The sequence below is a fragment of the Xiphophorus hellerii genome, chromosome 6, assembly GCF_003331165.1.
Source record: "Xiphophorus hellerii strain 12219 chromosome 6, Xiphophorus_hellerii-4.1, whole genome shotgun sequence".
Taxonomy (NCBI): domain Eukaryota; kingdom Metazoa; phylum Chordata; class Actinopteri; order Cyprinodontiformes; family Poeciliidae; genus Xiphophorus; species Xiphophorus hellerii.
The window spans coordinates 20830089-20848487 of record NC_045677.1 but is presented as its reverse complement, the minus strand read 5'-3'; the positions used below and the strand labels follow the sequence as shown (position 1 = coordinate 20848487).

Below are 18399 nucleotides of genomic sequence, written 5' to 3'. Positions count from 1 at the left end.
TCTCCAATGGGAATATTACAGATTACAGCAGATTCGTTTGGATGGGACTAATTGCAGTGATGCATGTAACATTGTGTGTGAGATGTGATTCTGCTGTATGCATTAAATACTTTATCTTGACACACACATATAGAGAGAGAGAGATTCTACTGCATATTAATTTGTAGAAAAAGACTTTATTTTTAATCAAATAAATGCAAAAAAGTATCAAACAGTAGGTGCAAAATGAAAAAAATAAGCCGTTATTATATTATTAAATGTTTCCCACACTGAAAAAACACAAAACCTTTCCAAGTATTTTTGTCTATTTTCTTGTGGAAATATCAAAATATGCTTGAAATCAGACAAAACTTACCCAAAAGTAAATTTTAAGCAATACATAATAGTTTCTTTTAAGTCAATAATTCTTGAATATTGATTTTTAAAAAAAGTACTAGTTCCACAGGCAGATTTTTATAACAAAATATTTTCTCATGAAAATATCTGCCAGTGTAGCTTGTTCTTTTTTGTCAATATTCAGGAATTATTGACTTCAAAGAAGGTACTATATCTTGCTGAAAAGTTACATGTAAGTTAGTTTTATCTTATTTTAATTTTGCTAAGATATTTGTACTTGAAAATAGACCAAAAATACTTTTTTGGATAGATTTGGTATATTTGCAGAGCATATAATTTCGATTGTTTTTAGCTCAGCTGAATAAACAAAGAGAATCAGCAGCTTAGGAAAATAATTAAAACCTACAATCAAAAACTATAATGTATAAAATTGAAAGAGAAGAATATTGTATCACTTCATAACGCAAATATATATATATATTTACTATGTACATGTATGGGCATATTGAACAGAAAATACCATCGTTAACACTAACTCATGATGTAAACAAAAGAAACAGTTCTTTGGGCCTGAACCTGGTTCAGTTCATATTTGTCCCTGGTGTCTGCAGAGATCAGGCCATTTCACTGCTGGCTGAAGGAGGGGAACTGTTTTCCGCCTCATGAAGATGTTCAGTGGATTTGATGACCTCTGGGTCTCTCGGGCTCGCCACCATGTCCTCGCTGTTGCAGTTGACAGGGGAGCCCATTTCTGGTGAGCGGTCCCCTGGCTTTTCGGAGGCGGCCTGCAGAGCGGCGCCGGAGAGAGGCAGGTTCAGCATGTACATCATGCTGCCCATTCTTCTGGAGACCTGCAGACATGCAAGCAAAGTAGATGTAGGTTAGATACAGAAAACTGCCTAGGATGATGGCAATAATCAGCTTAACTTTTCCTCATTTTCTAAGTTTAAGGTTCTGCTGTTCTGGTTTAGAGACAAGTACTCCATCAAAATGGGTTGCACATTTTTAAACCAAGATTTAATTTGTTACTGTAGTGAGCAATGAGATTTTTTTTATGTTCCTTAAAATCCTCCTCAGTGTGTGTAGTACCTAGATGACCCTGTATTTATGTCACTGTTCCAATTATTTTAAACTAACAGATATGGAAATCTTTAAATGAATAGCTACTTTTTTATAGCCATTTCTTGACTTAATTTCTTGGTTTGTATGTTTTTGTGTTCTTTTACAGGAAATGTTTGTATTCATGGGTCTAGTTTAGTTTTTGTTGTTTATTATCTATAGTTATGTAGATGACAATGTAATTTATGTGGCAAAAAATCGCCAGTTTTTTAAACACTGGCTTTTAACTTCAGGTCTGTGTACCTGTGATCGTATTTTCAGAGCCGGTCCTAGTTTGAGCCCTAGCGTGTCCAGGAGGTGCTCCTCTGAAAGAAGCGGCAGTGTTTCTCCATCAATCATGTGGTCCTTAAACGTCTGGAGAAATAATTTCAGAAGAATTAAAGCTGCAGTTTGTAACATTTATAGAAAAAATGTTTTTACATATTTGCTGAAACTGTCACTTTGTCGTGACAGTGTAACATGAGACAGATAATCTGTGAAAAGATCAGGCTCCTCTGCTTTCCCGTTGTGGTCCTGATGTCATCTACAGGACCACAGAAGGAGGGTCTTAGTGTGGTCAATCACTCTAGTGTACACACTGCTCACACCCTCCCCTTGCTTTCTGCTACACATCTGATTCACTACAGCGCAGTCTGCCATGAATGCTCAAGCTAGTTTATATGGCCACCAAACAGTTTTTCTGGAATGGCAAGTTGTTTCTCCATCATTAGCTCATTGAGCAGCATACACAAGGTTGATTGACAGCACTAAGACCTTCCTCCTGGCTCTGATTGGTTGTTTTGGGTTGCATTTCTTCAGATGGCAATGGCATCTGAAGAATAGCACTGGGAGGAGATGGAAAAGCTCGATTTTTTCACAGATTACTTGTTTCACACAACACAATGAGAGTTTTAGCAAATATGTGAAAAACATAATTTTGTAATAGTACAGCTCTATAGCACAAAGAAAAGAAACAGAGAGGAAACATGATAGAAATGGTTCTCATGACTAACCTGAGCGTATTCTGAACATGTTGGTATACTGCTGATGAAGTTGTAGACGTCGTTCACCGTCCACTTCCTTATGTCCTCTGGTACTTCCTCGCCGTTCAGAAAGAGATTTGGTGGACCTGGAAAGCAGAAAGGACAGGTTAATTAAATCATCTCATACTTTTAAATGAAACTGTAATTCTCATACTGCTTTTACAGACTCACCAGTTGGAAGGAAGCCGTTTCCTGGGACAGGGAAGACGTAAGGCATCCCTGTGAGAGCTCCGCCAGTGGAAGGGTAAATGAACTTTTCCTGGAAAGCAGAACACTGACCGGGTATTTCTTTATCATTGGAAGCCCCGTTGGTCATATCTGAACAACCGTCCTGGGCTGCGGCGCAGGTTTTACGCAGCCCGGCCTCTCCCTCTTTGTAGCTCTTCCTGCTTCCTGTGGCCAGCTCAGAGTCTGTTTTCGTCTGGTGGTGTGTTTTACTCGTGCCACACTCTTCTCCCACATCCCCCTTCACTTCCAGCTCTTTCTCCTCTCCAGATGTGGCCTCTGGACTCTGCTCTACACTTTTGTCTTCAGTTTGGCCCTTCAGGTTGGCCTGCCTGGTTCTCCGTGCTCTTGTGGACGGCGGGCCTCCGCCCAGCTCTCCGCCCTCTCTCCCTGTGCAGCGAGCTGATGGGTGGGTAGGGGCTGGCCGACATGAGTATGCTGTTGGAGTGCAGCTCATCCAGGGAAGGACGGTGGACGAAGACGTCGTGGCCGTCCGGCATGCGCTGGCGGCCTCTGAAGAGCATGGGGTTGGAATGGTACGACATAGGATTCTCCATCCCCATCAGCCCTTTTTGGTGAGCGTTCTCCAGCTCCTTCTGGTGCAGGATGGCATTCATCTCCATCCTGAAGGTAAGTTAGCACAAACATTTGGTGGAAATGTAGGAACAAACTTTCTGTTGCTGAGAGAATTTAGCAGGATGTGATCCCCCTACACAAAATCATTCCTGAATGTATTTGATTGAGTCTGAAGTGCTAATATCTTATTACACTTGAAATAATACAGAACTAACTTACAAGTAACTTTTCAGCAAGATATCAGAGCTTGTTTTAACTCAATAATTCCTCAATATTGATGGAAAACCACTGTCACATTATTTCACTTCGAACATGGGAAGAATGTCTTATTGTAAGTGAAATAATCTGCCAGTGAAACTAAATCTGATCTGGTTTCTACTGCAGATATTTTGGTACACTTGAAATAAGACAAACCAAAGTAACTTTTCAGCATGGTTGACAAGCTGTCTTTAATCAATAATTCCTTAATTAATATTGATTTAAAAAGTACTAGTTATAAGTGAAAGAATTTGCCAGTGGAACAAAACATTTTAACTTGTAATAAGGGGAAAATGTCTTGGTCCACTGAAAGATTGTTTAACTTATAACAATATGACATAATTATTTACAAGCTCCTATTTCTGGATGAAAAGTTAGTTGTAAGTCTGTTTTGTCTTATTTCAAGTGTAATAAGATACCAAAGATAATTGGCAAGATGTTGTGTTTCTGCATTATAGTACTTTTTATATGAATATTAAGAAATCATTTACTTAAAACAGGCTTTTATATCTTGCCAAAAATGTTAATTGTAAGTTATTTGTCTTATTTCAAGTGTACTAAGATATTTGCACTAACTAGACCGAAACACAGTTGATAAGATTTTGAATTTTCGCAGTGTGGTGATGATGTCCTGCATGCTCTACCTTGCTATGTTTTGCTTGTGTATGAGCTCCTGTCGCCGGGCAACCGTTTCCATTGGCTCCGAGGGCAGGAAGCCGTAGCCAGCTGAAAAGGAGGAAGATGGGGAAAAATGGAGAACATCCTGTTAAATCCTAACACCAAAGGTTGATATCCTCTCAGGTGGGAGACTGCTGCTCACCTGGTCCCGGGAAGGTTCTGCCAGGTAGGACGTTGGCGTGAGGCGGAAGAGGTGGGCCGAGGTGAGGCCCCATGTGCATCTGCCTTGCCTCGGATGTTACCATCTCTGTGGGAGGAACCAACTCCCTGATGAGGTCAAAGGATGAGATGTCAGGCAGCTCACTACAACTTGTAGTGGAACAACTTGTTGAAAAATCAAACTAGGTTGAAAATCTAATTTTTCCAGCTTTTTCCACATTTTCCACATTTTGTCAGTTTCATAGTGCTGGAAAATCTTTTAAGTTGTTTTAATTTTAACCTGTTTTCAGGTTTCAGAGGTGCTTAAAATTATGCTAATAGGTCATTCCCACTTTTTTACCCTCTAAACCAGAAGTTCACAAATTTTCCAGCTTCTGACCCACAAAATAAAATTGTATTAGGGTCAAGAGCCTCAACTCTTAACAAAATCAGTGTAAACAGCCAATGTACATTTAGCTTTTATTTAATTTCAAATCCTGTTTTTCCATCTTTTGCAACATTTCTAAAATGTATGTGCTTTCTCATTGTCATTTTTAGTACTTAGTTTAATTTCCTAAAAGGACTTCAAGGCCCCAGACTTACATATTCATGAACTGGACCTCAGTAAAGCTATTTTTGTGGTTGAAAAAGATTTATCTCTCCATTGTTGATCATTTTTGGAAGGGACTCTTGACACTCTTGTAGCTTATTTTACATTTCCATGTTGAATTTTGTTGCTTATTTTAAACTTTTTTGCATGATCTATTCTGGATTGTTACAGTCCAAAGAGCAATTTCTGCCCTCAGTCCAAATAACTAGATTAGTTTAGTGCATCCAAAGACAAATATAACATCATATTTTATAAATATCTGATGTAGGATAACTTTTCTATTTATTCTAAATTCAAAATTCAATTAATCTGCATCCTTCATCTGATGGATAAAATTATTTTTCATTAGATATTTAAATTACAAAACTGCTAAATTGAAAATTTTGTACTATTAAAATGTACTAAGATAGATATTTCCGAGAAGTTTAAAATGTCTGCTTAAAACTCTCGGGTGCAGGAAGACTTAATTATGTAGGTGAATTCAGACACAGACCTCTCCATAAATCGAGGTTCGAACTGTGCCGGGACCCCCTGCAGCCTCTGCTGGCCCTGAGCGAGGATCTGCGGCGCCATGGCCATCTGGTTCCTCATTATCAGCTCCTGTCTTTGCCTCAGTTCTACAAGAGCAGAGAAAATAGCAGCACAGGCCATTGAGATCAGTCTGACAGGACAGGAAACTGTAACATGCTCTGACTGTAAATGCTCCACAGCTTCCAGGCGCTATCTGCCAAATTCACCACATATTGAGTCTAAAAGCTGGATTTGGATGAAGAGCTGGATCCTCACCTCCAGCTGACATGCCGTTGACCAGCCGGTACCAGTGCTTCTCATCCAGAGTCCCCTGTTCGCCCAGCGCCGTCATCTTCCTCAGCTGCTCCCGGGGGGTCATCACAAACACACCACCGTCAACCGCCACAGGAATCCTGCTCATAAACAGAATTTAACAGGATTTTCTCAGATATTAGGCCTAATATAATATGATTTGGTGCCTTAACATATGAAGTTGAACTCATTAGTAATTATTTTAAAATGTTTTGAGTTTGGATTTTATTGAGTACATTTTCCTTGCTTGGATTTCCCAATCGCTTAACTTGTAGTATCTTCTTTTTGTCGCTAGAGGGCAGCAGATATCTTTTTTTTTTACAGGGGGCGTGCATCGAAATTAATAGAAACTTAGATAATCATTTAATACTTTATTAAATAATAATTTCTAATGTTTGTTATCAAAATGAATAAAAGGTAACATTTAATAACAATGAAAGCAAATATCTGAATCGTGTTTGCTGCAGTTACTAAGTTCTGTGACAAAATTGAACATGAAACCTTGACTTCTCTCATCTTTTCTGAAAATAAACAAACAACCTCAGTGTTATTTATGTTTCAAAAACTATATATATATATATATATATATATATATATATACACGTTTCCTTACATTAAATTTGATCTTTTCTAGAGCTCCCCTTGGAGATGTCATCCACCACATTAACCTCTCACCCTTAATCTCACCTTTCAAACTCAACTAATAACAATCTTAAATCCACCTTGGCTGTAACCTTCATCACAAAATTAATCTGTAAATCCAAATCCTCTCCCTGTGCAAAGGCCAGCAAATTTGCTCTTTTGCTGATGATTTTGTCTTCTTTTTCTATCCTTGTAAGGACATTTAGTCGCGATTCAAGTCTAGCACACACTGAGACAAGCATTAATTTGCAGCTTGGAAAAAATAAATTAGCCTCCCCGTATTTCCCAAATCCCATTACAAAATATGATACTGTAAATGACTCAGTAATCCAGTTCTGCTAATTAAGGGACAACCTGCAGCTGCAAACATGAATGTCTCTGGCCACCCCTTTAAATGAATCCTCTTAGGCTGATTAAAGTTGGCCATGATTTATGTTTTTCAGTGTTAACTGTGCACTTTTATTTTGATGTCCAGTTCCTTCCAGACAAATGCTGCCATGAAAAAATGCCCCAAGGCATCATGCGTTATCCACAGTCCCTCAAGTTCCCTCTGAAAGCCGTGTAATCTGAGGGCTGTAATCCCTCTGTTAGTCCTGCAACAGTCTGCTGCCTACATCTGCTGACCTTCCTGGCCCGTCCCACTCCCCCGTCCCCACCTTCCCAGGCCCCTGCAACCCCCAGGATCCTATTAGCTAAGTCCTGGCTATACAGCACTTTAAAGGGATGTGTTAGAGGTAATCCGCACGTTTAGAGTTTTACCCTTAGCAAACCTTGCCAGTAAGCATCCCGGACAATACACCTCTAAGTGCTAAGCCTATTAGTCTCCATTAGCTCCCAGGATGTCCCAAAAACACCTTGGGGATAAATCTGGGGAAGCAATCGGTTTATGTGGAGCTATGTGGCGCAAACACATGCCACATCTAGCGCCTTCCTTATCCGTGTCACAACCACTAACATCAGCAAATCAATGGAAAGGATTTAAAAAAAAAAGTTTTATTCCTAAAACGGGTGTGGAAACTGAAATCCCCAAGGTTTACACACAGTATTTAAGATTTGTGAAATGTGTAGAGAAAGAGTCTAAAAAATCTAAATTTCTAATGGTGAAAAGTTGTTCAGTTTGTTTTGAATAGAAAAAAAGCTATAAAGGACTTTATGTTTCCTGTTTCCACACTCTGACCACCTGAGCTAACAAACATAACAATGAGTTTTCATTAATTTTAAGAAAAACTTACATGATCTTGAAAAGTGCTCATATTCTAATGTTTTTCAAAATCAACATGCTCAAAGGTATATTTTCCAGCCTTTTTTTATGTTGATTTTATTTTCCAGCCTTTTTTATGTTGATTTTATTTTCCAGCCTTTTTTTATGTTGATTTTATTTTCCAGTCTTTTTTATTTTGAAGTGTTGATTTTCTGAAAGCCTTTATGTTTCAATTGGCCAGTATGGGGATTGAACCCATGACCAGTGATGGCATAACTTTAATCGGATTACTGATTATTCCTTGAAAAAGTAACTTGGTTAAATTACTGATTACTTGATTTGGAAAGTAACTAAGTTACATTAAAAGTAACTTCTTTAGTTACTTTCAGCAGCTGCTAACAACAACGCATTCGTGGTTGTTTTCACGTTTATTGCGCTGTTCGTATTAGTCTCGATGTTTGCAGTTTTCTGAAGCGCAACGCGAAGCTCGACGTCATTCACAGATAATATATTAGCTTAACATTAACAAAGACACAGCGGGACGGATCATCTGGAAAATGATGTACAGGGAGAGTCTGACTAAAACTAACTGGATGTCAGACAAATTCTGGGGTTTATGTCTCTGCTTATTTCCAAGCCCAAAAAGCGCAACCCGCGACTCAATAAATCTGCAAGCGACTTTAGAAAAAAACAAGCCCAAAGCTGCTTATAATAATCGGACTTGGCGAGCGAAACTCAAAATACTTCCTGTTTTTCCAGCAACAAAATGCGCATCTCCCCCTTCCCTCCATTGTTTATGTTTCTGTCGCTGCTGATAACTGTCGCATAGAAACGGCGGTTACTAGAGGAAATAAAATTTAATTACAAAATAAAATAGTAACGCAAAGTAATTTTGATAAGTAACTGTAGTCTGACTACTGGATTTGAAATAGCAACTTGTTAGATTACTCTTTAATAAAAAAAGTGGTCCAACGTTTGTAGCGTTGCTAACATCAATGGTTGTAGAGCCACAAACTACTTTTGGAACTAAAAGGTTAATGTTAGCTGAAAATGAATCCTCTGAAATGACTACATCAATGCTGCATAAGATTAATAAACATATTTTTAATTTAAGTTGTTCATTTTACTTTGACTGAGCAATTTTTTGGTCAAAGTTTAAATGTTGAACTAGTGCTAGCATAGATTGGCGCTAAAAAAAGCTGATGTTAACATAAGAGAATAACTGCTGCATAAAATCAAAGCTAATTTTTGATCATTCCTAATACTTCATTTTTATATTGACCTTATGAACAATCCTTTGGTCAACATGTAAATGCTAATGCTAGCTGTATTAACTAGTAGTTAATACAGCTAGCATTAGCTTTAGTGATCAAGTGATTTTTCTAATACTGACCGTCCCTATTAACTTTATGAGCAAATCTTTGGGTTAAAAGAGTAAATGTTGAACATATGTAACCTTACGTAGCAAATAAAAGATTAATTTTATCCTAAGAGAACAAAATTGTTCCGGCACAATAACCCAAATATGTGTAAAAGAACCAACCCAACAATTGTAGCTACAGTAAAACACAAGCATAAGCTTCAGAAAATTAATTATTATAAAAGCAAAAGCTAAGAGAGGAAGCAAAGTTCAATGAGAGTTGTTTTATTGGCATTTTTTCATCAGTTTTCCTCTCTATACTTTTTAAAAATTGGATATACTGACTGAAATGCAAACACAATACATTACAGGCAAACACATATCGCTGTTTGAATTCTCCAGTGAACCTTTGAACTTCAGCTCACCTCCTCAGCTCACTTTCCTTAGGTAAGCAAATCTTACATGCACATTTTAACCATCTTGTTGTTTTGTGCGAGTGAAACTGTCACGAAAGATGAGCTGCATAGAAAAATAAAAACAACCACCTCTGCCGTATTTCCTTCAGCGAGCAGAGGCCACACCACAGCTGCCAAATCCGGGGATTGGACTCCTCGGATTTGCAGTTGCCTGGTTAATCTCATTACAAGAATGAATTAAAGAGAAAAATTGCTGACAACTTAGATAGAGTCCTGAGGAGGTCATATCAGACAAGACAGAAGCGATGTCTAGTCCTTCCTAATCCCCCAACACACACAGGTTGGAGCCATGCACATTCTGGCAGTTGCATGAAGCAGATTGCATTTCTTGAGACTTTTGTGCATCGTGAATATCATCGTCAGAAACAATTTCCCATAATAAAATGCTAGCTTAACCTGTTTTATTTCTTTTTCCTTCAGATTATTACTGACGCCATGTGAAGAAGCTGAACTAATTACTGTATTTGATTAACTGAGGCTTTTTAGTACGTATTAATAGAATAATTACAACAGTATTAGTTGGTTGTATAAAGCTTCTTGCTGATGCAATCTAGCTTCTCACATGGAATTTTAACAAAAAGAAAAAAATACATTTCTTGTTCGGTGCTTGGTAAATTTTATGAACCCATGAGGTTATGTTTATGTAGCATATGTTGCAGTAAAAGAGTAAAAAAAACTGAAAGAAAACCTGTGCAATGAAAAAAAAACATTTTTAGTGACTTACCTTTACCTTGGCAGAGCTTGCAGGTGTTGTTGCTGCAATTCAGGTGAAAAGAAAAAACAAAAATACGACCTGAACGTAATTTCAAACCGATAAGAGCTTGTCTCTCCTCTGTCTCTCCTTCAGCATCCAACTGGGCAGCGGAGTGAGCACAATCTGCTGCCAGCAAAGTGCCTTAACTAAGAGAGACCTTTTAAATACCGATTCATTTCATCTCCATTAGCTGGCCTTATCTCCTGCGGTAAGCCCTCCCTGTCCTGACATCACTATGATCTCCCATCCAACCACCCGCTGCACCTTGCAACTGATGTGTAATTACTGAAGCTGCACTGGTCCCTAAGGATGGAGTGCTAAACCTCTTTCAACGTTTACCTCACTAATCCCGTGTTAGCACTTTAGGCCACAGTTAAGACACCTAAATGCTTAGCTTCCTTTTCCAGTGGCAAAATGGCCAGCCCCCTCCTTCGCTGCTTAGTGGCACCATGCAGAGAAACTGAACGCTGCTGTTTGTAGACTGCAACAGCTCCACTGATCAGTCTTGTAATCTCTGTTTTTTTTATTTTTTACACATGTCTAGTTTGGGTGTCAGGAGTATTGTGCTCCCCAGGGTGCAAAAGAGCTGACCCAAACATGCTTGGTGGTAATTTGTCAGAAATCCGACTGAATGTTGGCTGGATCATCCTCTCAGACCTCCTAATCTGACAGTTTGTGCTAACCAAGCTTAAAGAAGGGGTCTGCACTTTGAATGATGTTTTCTTTAATGCCTAGTGAGGAGCTAGTTGTTCACAGTTGGTGGGCAGCAAAGAAAATTAGCCAAACAACAGAAACAATATGGAGGGGTGGGATAGAGGGTGCAACATGGGGTTGAATCTGAATCCCCTCTGTTCAATCTGCAGGCAATGGAGCCTCCTTTAAGAATGAATGCACTATTTGATCAAAAGTTATATTATTGTTATTGGTACAACAATGTTGCACAAATAGATTTTCAATTATTTTAACCTTCCAGAACATATTTCAGAATACTTTAAATCAAACATCTAATTACAGGGAGGTGTGTAGCATCAGGAAATTACTGTAGAACCTGTCTGACAACATGAAGTAGGGTGCAATATCTCAATGGAACGTATATTCTCAACCAGAAAAAATCCTAAATTAGGATTTTTATGCAATCAGCATCAGAATTAAGCAAGCCCTGTTGGGTTCTCCAGCTCAGCAATACACAAATTCAAAGCACACCAACAAATCCACCTATTAATGAGTCAAAAATTAATGTTGACTTCTCAAAGTCCAGACCCAAATCTGCTTGATCAAAAGGTTGTTTATATTTAAAAACCCTCCAATTTGGCTGAATTGCACAATTCTGCAGAGAAGAGTTGCACAAAATTCCTCTACAATGACATAAAACACTCAAAGACTTTATTATGTTAGTTGTCAATTACTTCCTCATACAAGACCAGACTGATTTGGAAAGTTTATTCCCTCAAAAAAAAAAAATAAAATCCTAATGAGGAAACAGCACTTTGTATTTACTCTGGGTATCTTGGTCAGATCTTAAAATTAGCTTTATGATCTGAAACGTGGCAGAAATGCAAAAACATAAGAGCTTAGAGAGAAAATGCTTTATTACAACTTATTTTGTACTTTTGGTGTAAAGTGGTGTTTGCTTTGGAATTGGCATAAAAACAATGAATAATTTGTTTTACCCTTATGTCTTTATTAATGTGCCAGACTTTTTTTGTAACTCTAGGCTTTTGGAAAAAAGCCCAAGTAATTTATCTCTGTACTTTCAGTCAGTGAAATTGACTGTTTTCAAAAGTTTTTGTTTTGCTAAAAAAATAATAAGACAATAAACCACATAAGGCAGATCTATTAATCATCACAGCACTAAATTCAACGGTATAATCTGATGTTTAACAAAGAAACAATTCAAAATCAGATTTTTAAGAAAAGTAAACTCATTTACATTTCTTCAGTTAAATGTACAGCAAGTTACAAGATTACAATGGTATCTTAGCAACAACAGTTTAATCCCCAAAGAGCAACGTGGTGATAGATGACTGACTCAAAAGATGACGAGTTTCTTTGATTTCATGTTTTGGGTCTGTTAAGAATACCTAAATTATTTCTTTTAGCTAACTGGAATAAGGAGAAATATTCTTTTAGATAATTTTTTATTAACTTCTTCAAATATAGAAGTTTACATGATCTAAGATTATTATGATTTCAAACAATTTAGGAAAGCCTAAATGATGATGATGTCATGACTTTGTAAGCTTCGATAGGTTAATCAACCTTCGAGTTAGATGGAGCCACATATTTGCACTGCTTCTCTTTATGACATTATGGAAAAATCAGTGATTACTAAATAAAGAACCAGATTGTAATTTGCAAATGCACTCTGAAAAAAAAGAATAAACTTTTGGAGTTATGTTCCTTAATTTGATAAAAGCCATAAATGAAGTGTTTGGAAAAAGGACAATGTTTGTGTTTGGAGTAAAAAGTGGAAAACTTACAAACCTGAAGACACCATCCCAACTGGGAAGCATGGCAGTGGCAGCATCATGGTATGGTGAGGTTTTCTGCAACTGGTTCCCCCACCTTCTTCACATCAGACAAAAATGATGTCAAACATTTGTGCAGCTAAAATGTTTTGTTTGTGCATCTATCATTTTAAAGATATTAAGAAATGTTTCCAGAGGTCGTGAAAGGTCAACCAAACCCACTGCCTCCCACCTTCTTCAAATCAGACAAAAATGATGTCAATAAACTTGTCTGAGTTTGTGCAGCAAAATTTTTGTTTGTGCTGCTTTGGCTTTGAAAATATTAATGAAAGTTTAAAGATCAAAAGGTCAACCAACTCCCCCACTTTTACAAAATAAAATGACCTTTAAAATGTCATTAATATCTTCAAGGCCAAAGCAGCTCAAACAAAAACATTTTGCAGCACAAACGTAGTTGAGTGGATTTGATTTTGTCCGATTTGAAGAAGGTGTGGGGGCTGGTTGACCTTTCATGACCTCTGGAAACATTTCTTTATAACTTTAAAATTATAGCGGCACAAACGAAAACTTTTTCTGCACAAACGTTTGACTCCATTTTTGATTTGAAGAAGATACAGGCACAATTCACAAAATAAATAGCATCATAAAAAAAAGTGACTACAAAATTTCTCATGGACAACAAAGTCAATATTTTGGAGTGGCTGTCAGTTTCTGAAGTTCTGGCATTTTGCTTTCTTGGACCCCAGAAATAGTGAGATGATCTTAAAGTATGGAATATAGGTGAAAGAAGAAGATACAAGCAAGCAGCTAGTTGAGTTTACTCAGTAAGGCTGCTGGGCCATTGAGGCAGGGGGAAGGGCTCCATCTTCTGGGGAGACTCTAGTCTTGGCAGGTGTCACCAGTAGGACAACCAAAGGCAGATTTTAAATTTGCTGGAGGAACTAGTTATCCATCCTGGAATAGAAACATCCAGGAGGAAGAAGTCAGTGCTTCCCTGTTCGATTTGTTACCTTTAAGGTTTTGGGATTTCTTGGGTCTTTCCAAGTACTCTGGGTTCCTCCTAGTCTGAAAACATGCTGTTAGGTTAATTGGTTAATCTGAGTTGCCCTTGTGTGTGGATACATGGTTGTTTGTCCCTTGTGTGTGTGTGTGCGCGCGTTTGTTTCTAATACCTTGTAGGGACCATTTTCCTGACATATACTACGTTGTGGGGACCCACTGCTCCTTGTGGGGACTGAAGCCTGGTCCCCACAGGGGGAAATGCTGTTTTTGGGTCAGGGGTCAGATTTAGGATTAAGGTGTGAATTGAGTTTTGGTTAGGGTTAGGTATGTAATGGTTAGGGTTAGGATAAGGGTAAGGTTTAGGTTGTAGAAATGAATGGAAGTCAATGGAAAGTCCCCGCAAAGATAGCTGCGCAAACATGTGTGTGTGTGTGTGTCTCTGTGTTGCCCTGGCGACCTGTCTTTGCTCTTTAATCTCTCTCAAAGTTTTGAGATCAAACTATTTTTAACAATAACCAGGTGCATAAGATTTAATTTTCTAATCCAACACTAAACCATTTAGGACAGAGGTGGTCCAGTCCAGCTATCCTTACTCCATCACATTCGTTTCTGTGTTTCTGCTATATTGTTATATTTGAGATATACTTATTTAATTCAATTATTTGACATACATTTTAAATTTCATTGTGCTTTCTTTCTTGCACAATAACAATAAAAGGAATTCTAATTCCGGTTAGTTAAATGAATTGTTACCAGACTCCTGCAGAGAATTCAATCATTTGATTCAGGCGTGTTTGAAGCAGGGATGCATCTAAAAGTTGAGGAAAGTAGCATTTTATGATTAGACTTAGCCATCTCTGATTTACGATAGGTCTTTAACGTCTCTGTGGAAGAATCTTGGCCTAATTTTTTCTGCAGAATTGTGTTAACTGAACCATATTGGAACGTTTTTCTTCCAGCATAAATGACCTGTTTGCCACAGTATATCTAAATCAGATTCAAGACTTTGACTAGGCAATTTCATTTTGTTTCTCATAAGTAAACCTTTGGGTAAATGTGACTCTCACCTTGGTATTCCTATTTTTAGCCCAGTCTCTGTTATGGATTGTGGTAGAAAAGGACTCAACTGTGTTAGAAGAGGAGTGCTTTAACAAAAGGAGAAAACTTACGATAAAAAGAAACCACTGGATCTTGAGTAGCATTGATAAAGGAAACCAGTGAGCTGCTTTTATACCAAGGCAATGACAGCGAGCCTGATTAGTCAATCAGGTTAAATGTGGTACAGCTGTGGGAGAAACTGGTGTAATTAGCTGAAAAACTCCACATTTTATTTTGTAAATATGAAGCTGTGATAACACAATTTTGGAGGAAACTGAAATGTATTTGTTTTCATCACCTGTAATGTATTCACCAAAATTGCAAAAACACAAAATCTTGCCAAGTATTTTTATCTAGTTTCTAGTGTTCTAGTTTATAAATCACTGAACGGTTTAGCACCATAATACATTAAAGATCTGCTGTTGTCATAGCAACCTTCCAGACCTCTCAGGTCTCCTGGTTCTGGACTGCTCTGCATCCCCAGAACCAGAACCAAACGAGTAGAAGCAACATTCAGCTTCTATGCACCACAAATCTGGAACAAACTTCCAGAAAACTGTAAAACAGCCAAAACACTGACTTCCTTTAAATCTCGACTAAAAACCCACCTGTTTAGAGTTGTATTTGAAACGTAATCAATTATAAATTTAATGATGGAACTGGACTTAATGTAATGTTTTGATTGTTGATTCAACGTTCCATAACTTTGTGTTTTTGTGTTTGTTATGATGTAAAGCACCTTGAAATGCCTTGCTGCCAAAATGTGCTGTACAAATAAAATTTGATTGATTGATTGATAGTGCAAATATTTTAGTATTCTTAAATACAACAAAACTAACTCAAAAGTAACTTATCAGTAATTTATAGGAGCTTGTTTTAAGTAAATAATTCCTTAATATTGATAAGTTCCTTTGGCAGATTATTTCTCCTATAACATGAAAATATTATCATAAGTGATTTTATCTACCAATGAAAAATACTTTTTCATCAATACTAAAGAATGATTTAGTTTAATCAATCTCATATACCTTGCTTAAAAGTTACTTGTAAGTTAGTTTTGTCTTATTTTAAGTGTAATAAATATTTGCACTAGAAACTAGACTAAAAATAAATAATAAAGTGTAAATGTTTGAACTCTCTACATGACATATGAGTTTCACTTTTTGAGCTGAATTACTAAAATACATCAACTTTATCATAACATAATTTACTGAGATGCGCCTGAATGTGGGCGTTCAGAAGTCAAGTGGATTTTTACTGAAAAAGCAGAGCGGAAACTACAAATAACGGACTTAGGAATTAGGAGAACAGGGGCTTTAGGACATCTAAACCGCTAATTTAAGAATCTCTCAGGTGTAAGCTTTTTATAAGGGATTCCTGTCCGTGTTGTTTGCACCCAGCATTATGGAGTCACGGTGAGGCGAAGGGATCAGAGCCGGTTTAACCTCAACAAACAGCTACAGCTATAAATTCTCTTGGGTAAGAGGAGACAACGTCCATCTTCTAACTACAGCAACAGTCCATTGTCCGGATGAACTGCATTTTCTGCCTCTGTCACATGATGGCCTGTTCCTGAGCTGTAATCCCTCTAATTTCGAAAGCCTTGTGTCTTTCACGCCTTAAGGGGGAAATCTTGTTTGGGATCATGATTATTGTGATATCATGGCAACCGGGTAGTTTTCTTTTTAGATATCAGTAAATCACAAAACCCATGCAGCTAAATATTTGGCTAAAAATTTCAGAATAAAACATGAAAAAACAAAAAAGCACTGTAACCTGTAACTATGCTTTCAAATGCTTTTAATATAACAAAATGATATAAAAAAACTATTCGGTTCTGTTGTTGACTGCAGAGCTTTTTCTGTGACAGACTGCTGTGTCCGAGGTGCACAAAGTAGCCTTGTAGGAGATCCTTCCTCCCAGCAGCTGCTTGACTCTGTAAAACAACTAAAACGTATCTTGTTGCCATTTAATTTAGCTTTTTTTTTTGTTGATAATTCTTATTCTAATTGGACATGAAAGATTTGCCAATATGGAAACGGTCCAGGTTCAGGTTCATCTGCCTACTCATATTAAATGCACTTAGATAAATGTATATTTTTATTGGATAAAAACAAGAAAAAAAGAAGGAAAAAATTAACGAAGGTAATAAAAGGGCTGTAAAAACTACTACATAATACACCGCTGTCACACAGGGAGCCTCAGAGATAATTTTTGTAATCTATACAGTTACCTAAAGTATTGAAAACATATTTGTTCAGCAGCCAAGGTCTGTTTGGTGACAATTCCGTCTATCTTGACATGAACAGATGCCAAAAATCTCACACCTTTATAAAACAAAAACGTGACATGCAGGTCAGATCTGGGGTCAGCAGTCGACCTCCACTATAAATACAGCAGCACAACGCTGAACGTCACAACTACCCAGTAGAACAGGTAGGAAACAACAGGGATCTACGCCGGGATTTTACTCTGGGGATTCTCCTTTTGTGTAAATTTAGGTAAAATTCAGAATCTTTTCTACTTCTTTAAGGTTTTGTAGAAAGATGAAGTTCCTCCAGATGTTTTCCTTCACTCTGCTGTCCGTTCTGGCGGCCAACTCTCAGGTCATCATGCCTGGCAGATGCCCCAGCGCTGCTGTTCAGCAGAAGTTTGATGCTGCAAGGGTGAGAAATCCTTTAGATGAAGCAGCAGAACAGGATGTGGCTTTGTGTTGACTGTGAATCTGCTTGTTTTGCAGTATCTTGGTAAATGGCATGAAATCCAGAGGATGCCCCACACGTTCCAGAGCGGCCAGTGCAGCACCGCCACCTACAGCCTGCAGAGTCCTGGAGTTGTCGGAGTCGTCAACAGGGAGCTGCTGTGAGATTTACTCACTCTCACTTGATCAGATGTATTTATAAACACCGATTTAAGATTTTATTTGATTTCAGTGCAAATGGGACCATTGATGTAATCACCGGCACCGCCAAACCCGACCCCACTGAGCCTGCCAAGCTGCTGGTCTACTTCTTCGAGGGTACAGACCCTCGTTTGGTTTCCACGCTCATTTTAATCTAGTTGTGTGTTTAATCCAGCTGCGGTGGAGGTTTACTCACAGCCTGCTGTGTCTCTTTGCTCCTCCAGACTCTCCTCCTGCTCCTTACTGGGTCCTGTCCACAGACTACGACAACTACGCTCTGGTCTACAGCTGCACCGACCTCAGCGAGCTCCACGCCGACTTCGTGTGGATCCTGAGCAGGCAGCCCACTCTGGCCGACCAGACGCTGGAGGAGCTGCACGGCGTCCTGTTGTCCATCGGAGTCAGTGTGGACAAGCTGCTGGTCACCAACCAGGACGCAGATTACTGTAGCGCCATGAACCAGTAGAATGAGATTGTGGCGTTTGTATTGATGCAGAATCTTTATTTGAGCTTAATTTAATAAACTTGCATGTCCAAAACAAACAATGTGGTTTCAGTGGTGTTCTACATTTTTTGAGGCTTATGTTTTATAATTGAAAATGTTGCTTCAGTACATAAAAGGTTAACTACAATTAATGTTGAGCTTTGCCAACTAAAAATCGTACATGGAAATGTTTTGTATTTACTCTGGTTATTTTTCCCTGACATTGAA

The 18399-nt window shown here is 38.1% G+C and overlaps 2 protein-coding genes across 3 annotated transcripts; one reads left to right on the top strand and one right to left on the bottom strand.

Moving 5' to 3' along the window:
- Positions 1–950: 950 nt before the first annotated feature.
- Positions 951–10456, bottom strand: samd7 (sterile alpha motif domain containing 7). The gene is given in 10 exon segments (XM_032564891.1): positions 951–1187; positions 1699–1809; positions 2448–2563; positions 2649–3030; positions 3032–3326; positions 4181–4262; positions 4357–4481; positions 5456–5579; positions 5749–5885; positions 10188–10456. Coding segments are annotated over 9 exon segments (1575 nt in total). The 5' UTR covers positions 5852–5885; positions 10188–10456.
- A 6730-nt stretch (positions 10457–17186) lies between these two features.
- On the top strand, positions 17187–18225 carry LOC116722232 (apolipoprotein D-like). 2 transcript variants are annotated; one of them, XM_032566437.1, is made up of 5 exons: positions 17187–17221; positions 17319–17451; positions 17526–17647; positions 17719–17804; positions 17912–18225. In XM_032566437.1, the coding sequence occupies exons 2-5, from the start codon at positions 17332–17334 to the stop codon at positions 18151–18153; spliced, it is 570 nt and encodes a 189-aa protein (XP_032422328.1). In that variant the 5' UTR covers positions 17187–17221; positions 17319–17331; the 3' UTR covers positions 18154–18225. The 2 variants fall into 2 exon arrangements, with proteins under 2 accessions (XP_032422328.1, XP_032422329.1); XM_032566438.1 differs by lacking the exon at positions 17187–17221 and having other exon boundaries at positions 17229–17451.
- Positions 18226–18399: the final 174 nt, after the last annotated feature.

Bases quoted from the DNA above. Each gene is read 5' to 3' on its own strand.
- LOC116722232 (XM_032566437.1), top strand. From the start codon at position 17,332: ATGAAGTTCCTCCAGATGTTTTCCTTCACTCTGCTGTCCGTTCTGGCG. The intron at 17,452-17,525 runs GTGAGAAATCCT...CTTGTTTTGCAG, and splicing joins AGAAGTTTGATGCTGCAAGG to TATCTTGGTAAATGGCATGA. The intron at 17,648-17,718 runs GTGAGATTTACT...ATTTGATTTCAG, and splicing joins GTCGTCAACAGGGAGCTGCT to TGCAAATGGGACCATTGATG.